The following is a 9,118-nucleotide window of genomic DNA, read 5'->3' on the forward strand; positions in this document are numbered from 1 at the left end:
GATGGATGGAGGATGGATGGATGGATGGATAGATGGATGGATGGATGAGTGTAAGGATGGGAGGATGGATGGGAGGATGGGTAGATGCATGGATAGATGGATGGCAGGATGGGAAGATGAGTGGGTGGATGGGAGGTGGGGTGGATGAGTGTATGGATGGATGAAGGGATGGATAGATGGGTGACGATGGATAAAGAAGCTAGTAGCCCAAAAAAGAATTTCTGAATATATTTTAGATGGATCCTCCATCAAAAATGTCAAGAACAGAAAGAAGCAAGCATAATAAATGAATAAATGCTATCATCAGATGCCATCCATAGGAAGCTAAGTCCTTGCTTAGAATTGCAATATCCCTAGAGAAATCTACAGTACCCATCAGATATTGATTGAGATTAAGGAAGCTGGAGACATGGAGGTTGGGGAGAAAAGTCCCTGGTGCATTTCTTCTTGAGAGCTTGCTCCTTTAGCCAGAGATCATCAGACTGAATTTCAGATGCAGAGTCCTTTATTTCTTTAGTCTCCAGAGGTGGGTGAAAAAGCACACTTCAGACCCAGGGAATAATTTAGCTCTGGGACAACCTGTATGGAAGCAGAAGGCTTCTCTGCCACTGATGTGGTCCCTTTTCCTCCTCCTGGGCTATTCCTCCCCCTCCCCCTCTCGCCTCGATCCATCTTCAGAAAACAGGCTTTTTCATCAGCCCTGAGATCTCCTCTCAAATGTCAATCAAGGAGTTGGGTTGGTGTTGACAGCTCAGGTCCCATCTCTTAACTAGGGACAAAAAGTTCTTGGCTTTGACAAAGATCCCAGAGTCAGTGAGGAAATGGGGGCCACCTTCATGGGGGGAGATGGCCCACAGGATGAACTCCTCTAGGGCAGCCTCTCACGGACTGGCTCAAAGTCCCTGCTTTGGTCTCCCTCTCCTAGAACCCTTACCTCCCCTGGGCCCCAGGTTTGTGTGTAGGTTCTGTGGGAACTGTCACTCTGCCTGGCACCAGGATGGAGGGTGCAGGGGGGCCTGGCCCCTGGGCTGGTGCCCTTGGCCCATAGGATGTGGCCTGAGTGTGCGCTCAGCCACAGTGCACACGGCAGCAACAGGCCTTGACCACAACCGCTCTCTAGGCTGTTGCTTTTAAAATGGAACCAACATTTCACAGCGGGCTGGTTCGTCTTTCAAACAAGTACCGACTGGGGTAGGAACACTCCCAGGAATTCCTGGCAAGATGGGGGCAAGGAGCTCTGCTGACCACCAGAGCTGGTTCTGACCAGCAGGAGTTTCGATCACCAGAGCTATTGTAGCCACTGGGGTAGTAGCCTCCTTAAGCTCCACTCCCTGTGAACAGGAGATGGGCTTGAGGGAGGAGAGGACGTACTGGCAGGTGGGGTGAGCCGGAGGTGGCGGCTATGATGGTGGCTTCCAGATTCTTCTATCAGAGGCAGAGACAGAGGCAGACAGCCACACAGGTACAGAGTTAGTAAGGCCCTCCCCACTGCTCTGTGGAACCTAAGCAGAGGGGAGGGTTCCTCTATACCCACCCAACACTTATTCCTCCTTCTAGGCCCTGCTGACAAGAGGGAAAGGTCTGGGTTCACTGTATAACACAGTGTGTGTGTGGGGGGGGGGCACACTGTGTCACCTGCAGCCCTACCTGCACAGGGACAAGCCTGCTACAAGGGAGCCTCCCGACACCCAACACCAGCCTGTCCGACAGGGAGCCCCTTCTCTTGGGCCTCATCCCTGTCAAACCCTGACAGGACAGTCTTCCCACCAGGAGCTCTGTTTCATGACGCTGCCTGTGACCTCCTCAGCATCTCCTCAGCTCACACACAAAATGGCGAGAGCAGGCACCACCTCATGAATCCAGTCACACTCAGAGACGCCACTCCAGAACGACCTTCCCGACCCACCATACAGCCAGCAAGCTCTATAGGGTACCAGGGGCTCAGGCCCCAAGTGGGCTTCCAAAACTGATGCGTTTTTTTCAAAAATGGCTTTCCAAAAATAAACCCACAGAAGAGAAAAAGCATTTCCTTCCAGGCACTTGGTCAGGGTGATGACCCAGAGTCTCCTTTCTGGGTCTTTGTTTCTTATGAAAGTGTACCCCGATTTTCTAGACTATTCCACAGGCTGCCTGCCCTTCTAGCCATCAGAAGGAAAAAAAGGTGAGCTCATCTCCAGTTGGCACTTCAATCCTGTAAGCTCTAACATTACTCTAGGATACCAACTTCTGCTGCCTTTCAGTCAGGATTTGGGGAACCACTGAACGTCAGACCAAGCAGGGACCTGGAGATCACTGGGTTCATTTCTCAGATGGGGAAAATGGGGCCCAGAGAGAGTTAGAGACTTGCTTCCTAGAGTATGCTCCCAAATCACCATGGGGTGGGACCCTAGAGACATCTGCCAGCCCTACTGATGTCCTCCAGCCAGCAAGGCCCCAAGCCTCTTCGAGATCGGCAAAGGACGATACAGTTAGCTGGGCTCTCTGATGGCCAGGTGTGTGTTGTGGGGGGTGGGGGGGTGGAAGTGGGTGTGAAGGGGGCACAAGAGGGATAAATCCCACTGAAACAGAGCAGCATTCCTCAGCCTCTCCTTCTGCAATCTTTTATTTTGCTGAAAAGACATGAAAGACTAACAACCACCATCCATTTACCCCATCATTTCATAGAAGAAAGGGGGCTTTACATGCCAAAAACAAACATGTAAACAAACCTGAGTCTCAGAATCAAAGACAGTTCTGCCCAAGAAGAGAGTGTTTGGTGATCTTGGCTGATACACACACACACACACACACACACACACACCACCAGCTGATTTTCCTAGTCTCTCAGAGGACCGCAGACCTGCACTTGGGACCCAGTGACCCAGCCTGGGCTCCCCCAGATGTTATCTATCCAGCTAACTCCACTCTTTCTGCTGAGGATGCACTATCGGGGGTCCAGAACAGGCCTCTTCCCCCACCCTCTCTCCCCAAGAAGCAAGGGAACACAGCTAGAATTAGGGGAATCCAGCGAGTGAGGATAAAATCAAAGATCCTTTTATTTGGAAATTTGACATCTAAGCGAGATGTGACATTAAAGGAGTTTTGGTGTCTTGCTCGGTAAATAAGTAGTTCATGCCAAACGTGTTTTGAGTATTCAAAAAGGAACAATGTCCAAGAGCTGCGTGGATAGAAGGTTTCATGGGGGAGGTGGCAGCATCCCGGTGGGAAGGAACATTGTGGGCAAAGGCAGGAGCCTATGGCAGCTGTCTCCGTCCAGGGAGGACAGAAAAAGTAAAGTTGTGCGTCGAATTCATGCAGACCTAGAAGAGTGTATGGAGGACAGTGGTGATTAACAGTTATCGGGGTTACGTTGTTTTTTCCCATGCAGCCTGAGTGACCTCAACAGTGGCTGCATGGCTGTCTTCTGTCTCTAGCAGCAAAGAACCATTCCCATTTGGTACCCCCCGGGGAGGTGGGGGATGAGCTCAAAGGGAGATCAACAGTTTAGAAAAGTCACTGGGTGAACAGTTATACAGCCGAAAGTTCCAGAGCTGGCTGCCAGAGCAGCATTCACTCTCTCTAAGCCAGCTTGCCAAGAACAAGATAACTCCCAGGCCCTCACTCCCTTCTGAAGGGGTCTGAAAGGGGTCTGAAAGGGGGTGGGTTTCCCAGCAGAGTGCCAGCCAGGACCACCTGGCTGCCTTAGACCCCGAAGGCAAGGAAACAAGGAAGCCCTACTCAGTTCATCACTGCTCTGGGGGGGGCCCAGCCCAGAAGAGCCACCAGTCTTAGAGCCTGGAGCACTTGAGGGACCCCTCTCAAGGGGTTCAGGAGGACACCTGCATTATGTCAGGCATGAGGCAGAAAGCCAGGGATCTCTCAAACCCTGGGGCTTGGCCCAGGCAACCCCTTACAGGCGCAAGGCTCAAGAGACCGGATATCTAGGCCCAGCTCCACCTCCAGCTCCTAAGACCTTGGCTAAGTCACTTCCTCTTTCTGGGACTCCTTTCCCTGGTCGCCAAATTAGGGGACTGGATTAGATCCAAGAGTGGAATTCTTTTTCAAATAAAATCTTCAGCAGACTCTCAATTTATCAGACATAAAAGTGTGGGCTCTGAGTGTCCACATCCTCTATGACCCCTGCACAGTGTGGCACCTGGCCTCTCAGCAGGTCACAGTTTCCCGTCACCCTCCACGCCTCTCCCGCTCCCCCACCCCCACCTCCAATTCATCCCCAGATCCTGTGGCTGCAGCTTCTCCCCTCACTGCCCAGCCCCCCAGCCCGCAGCCCTCTCTCTCTGAAGAGCTTCCTTCCCTACAGTTTCCCTCACTTGTTCCCTCTACAGTCTGCCCACAGTCCGGCCCCAGCCCAAATTAGCTCACCTGTCTGTGCAAACCCCATCTGCGGCCCCCTGCACGCTCCAAAGCTGTTACCCGACCACACCGCCTTCTGTCCTCCTCTCCCACACTCTACTCCAGGTTCCCCAGCCCCGAGGTTCCCAACGCGCCAGGAGTATCCCCCAGGGACTTGCCTTACTTGCCCACTTCCTTTGGGTCTCTCCCAAACGCCACCCCCTTGCAGGAGCCTTCCCGACCACCTGCTCCAGGACCACCTCCCTGGGGTCCCCACACCCTTTACCCTGATTGTCTGTTTCTTTTGGCAACATGAGCTGCAAGCAGGCCGGGGCTTGCTTTCATGCTCCCCACTCTCCCCCGCAATGCAGACACTATCTATCCAACAACAAGGACAAGAAGTGTCCGCACCAAGGATACTGGGCAGCCCGTCTGCCTTTTCTTTTGCCCCAGCTGACATTTTCAACAAGAAGTAGATGGAGCTTGTGTGCCAAGATCCTCACACTCCTCTTCCAGGGGCTGATACCCAAGCGACACCATCCTAGCTCCCAGGGGGAGGACAGTGGGAGGCATTCCCCTGGCTGTCTGAACATCATCTCTGGCCAGCGAGAAGGAGGGGGCTTCCAAGAATCCTCAGCGTAGGACTCAGGTCTCAGCCCTGAGTGGTCTGCAGGGTCTGCAGGGGTGGCCTGGGGGTGAGGAGTCCTAGATGATTTCTCCTGGTCATCTTTGGGCGGGAAGGTGCCCACCCAAAGTGTGGAGGTACGGCCCAGGGAACGGGAGATGTGTGGGGGTGCATCCAAGAACTGCCTTTTAGGACCTGAGAGTCAAGAAGGAATGCTCTTGACACCCTGCTCTCTGAGGGGAGAGCAGGGTGTCATCATAAGGTAGAAGTTAGCAGGAGGCAGGCTGCCACTCAAGTTCGGGAATTCCTTTCTTAGGTTTGTGCCTGGCCCAGTCCCTGAAGGTATGTGAGTACCTTCCAGAAATGTTGTCAAAGGGATTTCTGTACCAGGTCCAAGGTTCAGTGAGATACTATTTAGGAACCCTTCCAACACAAGAGGTCCTCTTAAATAAAATGTTTTTAGCAGCAAACTGATATTCCTTAGAATGTGCCAGCACTGTTCTAAGCAGGACTGAGCCGGTATGTTAACCCTTAGCTGCCTCTAGGCAGCTGCTTAAATACTAAGTCATCCAAACCTCACAACAATCCCATGAAGTGGGTGTTACTATTATCCCAAACTTACGGATAAGGCAAAGGCCAGGTCTCTTTTCCAAGGCTAAACAACTGGTAAACAGAGATAACTACTATTATCAAAAATAACTATTAAGAGTTTACAGGCGAGGGGTGCCTGGGTGGCTCAGCGGGTTAAAGACTCTGCCCTTGGCTCAGGTCATGATCGTAGGGTCCTGAGACTGAGCCTCTCATCCAGCTCTCTGCTCAGCAGGGAGCCTGCTTCCCCCCTCTCTCTGCCTCCCTCTCTGCCTACTTGTGATCTCTGTCTGTCAAATAAATAAATAAAATCTTTAAAAAAGAAAAGGGGGGGTAGTTTACAGGCAAATGTGCAAAACCCTATTTTTTTTTTAAAGATTTATTTATTTTTAGGGAGAGAGAGCAAAAGAATAAGCAAGCAGAGGGAGGGGAAAAGGAAAATAATCTCAAGCAGAATCCCCACTCAGCGGAGAGACTCCCCACTCAGCGGAGAGCACCAGGCGGGGCTGACCCAGGGCTGCATCCTGGGACCCTGAGATCACGACCTGAGCCCAAATCAAGAATCAGGGGCTCAAGCAAATGAGGCACCCCGGTGCTCCAATGTGCAAAACTCTTCTATGCATTATCTCATTTAATCCTTGAAACAACTGTGTGAGGGCGATTACTATTATTCATCTCCATTTCATAGAGTAAGTAAACTGAGGCGCAGAAAAGTTTAACCAAATAAACGCAAGAGGAAGTGGGTGAGGCCAGGTCATTCCGGGGGGGGGGGGGGGAAAAGGGAAGCTGGAGAGGTCAGGACCCTGACCCCCCACCACCCCTTCCTCCCTGGGAAACTCCTCCTAGCTCCACCCTGCAATACTGGGTGTGGTACATACTTGCCCCTAAGGGGCTCCTTCCCCAACATAATTTCCAATTCTTCCCACCGGATGACATTTGTCTTTGCAGAGGTCACTTCCAAGGGAAAGCATCCAGGCAGAATTTCCGGGGAGGGGCAGGGATGGGAGAAGAGGGAGGAGGGAGGCATTCAGATGCAAACAGTTTAAGGGCCCCTCCGTGCCACCCGCCTTCCACCAGAGAAGGAACCAATTACCTCCAGTTGCTCCCCAATCCAGAACTGCACAAGATCAGCCCATTCCTCTTGCTTTACAAGGTAGAGAACTGAGGCCCTGGGAGCTGAGGTCAGGGAGCTAGGCCAGGGAGTATCTGGGTATCACAGAAGTAGGCCCGGGATTTTTAGACCAAACAGCCAGGAATGGCAGCCCCGGGAGGGGTGGGTGGGGGCGGCGGCGCCCATAAACCTTGACACCCAGAGGGTTCCAAGAGGCTTTCCCGGGAATCTGCCTCCGGAATCCGAGCCTCTTCGACCCCCCGAAGTTTCCCGAGACGCCCACTGGGCTGGGCGGGGCGAGGGAATCCTCCCCCCGGGTGCGCATCCCTGAGCAACGTCCAGAAACAACTTAGGGTTCTTAGGAGGTGGGGGGCCTAAAACGAGGCACTAGAGATCCCCGCTTGAAAGCCAGTTCCCAAACAAGTTCGGCTTCACGCCCGCCAAGCAGTGTGCCATCTCCCCGGGATCCCGCAGACCTCAGCGAAGCCTGTGCGTCCTAGGCCCTCCCCAAGCACCAGGCTCCACAAAGGCCGGTCCAAAGGTCACTGTTCCCGGACCCGCCTGAGGGACAGGGAAGGGGATCCCGGTGGGTCCGCGGTGCAGGCGGACCTGTCAGCCGCTGGGCGACGGGCGCCCAAAGTTTCGGGGACCTTGGCCCCCCAGCCCGCGCCCTGCCGGGCGTCAGCCTCCGAGGACGCGCGCGGTGGCGCAGGCTGAGCGGCGGGTGCGAGAGGCCGGCGGGATCCGGACCCCCAAGTGATCGCTTCTGCAGTTCGGGTGGCACAGGAGCCGAGGGGAATGGGCCGCGTCCACACAGTCCCTCCGCCCCGGCTCTGACAGGTAGAGACGCCCTTCTAGCACCCGCCCGCCCGGGCGCCTGGGCGCCGAACACGCCGGTTGGTTTTGCAGCGAGCAGTGACGTCTGGGCTTCAAAGTTTAGCCAAGTCCCCGGGTCCCGCAGCCCCCAGCGCGGCACCGTTCCGCGCAGAACCGGAGTCCCGCCCTGGGGAGGCGCTCGGTGTCCCCCGACGCCCCGAGGCCGGGCAGCCGGGGCCGCTCCTGGAGCTCCGAGCACGCCCGGGGGCGGGGAAGCAGAGGGGCACTCGCCCCGGACTTACCCTGAGGGGTCCCCGCGCGCGGGCCCGCCGGCCCGTCGGATCATGCCGCCGGCAGCTCCGGGACGGTGGACGGAGGGGCTCAGGCGCCAGGCGGCCCGGGCCGCGGTGCCCCAGGCGCCCGCATTGCCCTGGCGCTGGCCCTCGGGAAGGGCCGGGCCGGGCGCCGCCGCCAGCCCCGCGCCGAGTGGGAAGCCGCCGCCGCCGCCGCCGCGCTCTGGGCGCTTGCTCGCTTCCACTTCCTGTATCGGAGCGAGCGGGGCTTTCAGGAAGAGGCTGGCCTTGGTGGTCAAGTGGGTTTTGTCAGAAGCCTGGCGGCGGCGGCGCACGGCCCCGAGCCCCCCTGGGCTGCACGGAAGCCCGGCGGCCGCGCCCCCGGGGCCGGGCCTGGCGGCGGGCGTCCAGCGGCCCGGAGCCGCCTCCTCCGGCTGGGGCCGGGAGGAAAACTTAGGGACGAGTCTCCCACGGGGCGAAGAGTCGCGTGGGAAGGAAGGCGCTCACGGCTCCCGCCCGCGCGGCCGCGGCCCGGCAGGTGGGGAAGCCAAAAGCTTTGGGCAAGGAGCACTCTGTCGCTGGGCAGGGAGCCACTGCCGTGCCTCCCGCTCGCAGGAGCCGGAGACTCACCCAGGAGCAGCCCCAGACCGGAGGCAGGTCGCCTCCTCCACCTCCCCGACTGGTGACTGGGAGCTTCATCTTGGATGCCTCCACGAACGATGAACTCACTACTTCACCAGGTAGTCTGTTCATCTACCAAGCCAGGCATACAATTCACCTATCTTGGCTACCACACTAGGTGGGATCAGAGTGGGAAAGCCAGTGAGCTCGCATAGATACAAGAGCCACAGCAACTGCGGAGGGACCAGGAGGCCTCTCTTTTAAGTGCCTGGGCACTCAAAAATGCCTCCTTAGCCCAAACTGCTCTCAGAGCATTTCACAGTGACTAGACAGACTGGACCTTACAGGGCCACCTCAGTCTAACACAGGGTTTCCCAGCCTTGGTGATGTTGACATTTGGGGCCAGGTCGGTCTTTGTTATGGGGACTGCCCCGTGCACAGCAGGGTATTTGGCAGTGTCCCTGACCACCAAGCACTAGATACCGGGAGCATCCCTGGTCCATCGTAACAACCAAAAGTGTCACCAGCCTTTGCCAGATGCCCCCAGTTAAGACCCACTAACACCTTCATTTTACGGATAAGGAAACTGAGCCCTGAAGAGTGGAGGAGACTCGCCCAAGGCCACACAGCAAGCTGGGAGCACTCGGGACTGAAGTCCAGGGCTCTGGGTACAAGCCACACAAAGACTCTTTGCACTCCATGCCTCCGCCCTTCTGCTCCCCTCACGCCCTC

At 56.0% G+C, this 9,118-nt stretch overlaps 1 protein-coding gene across 1 annotated transcript in view; it reads right to left on the bottom strand.

Moving 5' to 3' along the window:
- Nucleotides 1-7,899, bottom strand: part of RIN3 (Ras and Rab interactor 3) — a 115,966-nt gene extending 108,067 nt beyond the window's left edge. The window contains exon 1 of the mRNA XM_059373496.1: nucleotides 7,775-7,899. Coding sequence (XP_059229479.1) covers nucleotides 7,775-7,818 — 44 coding nt within the window. The 5' untranslated portion in view covers nucleotides 7,819-7,899. The remainder of the gene's footprint in view (nucleotides 1-7,774) is intronic.
- Between the last annotated feature and the right edge of the window lie 1,219 nt (nucleotides 7,900-9,118).

The sequence above is a fragment of the Mustela nigripes genome, chromosome 13 (genome assembly GCF_022355385.1).
Source record: "Mustela nigripes isolate SB6536 chromosome 13, MUSNIG.SB6536, whole genome shotgun sequence".
In the NCBI taxonomy this organism is placed as follows: domain Eukaryota; kingdom Metazoa; phylum Chordata; class Mammalia; order Carnivora; family Mustelidae; genus Mustela; species Mustela nigripes.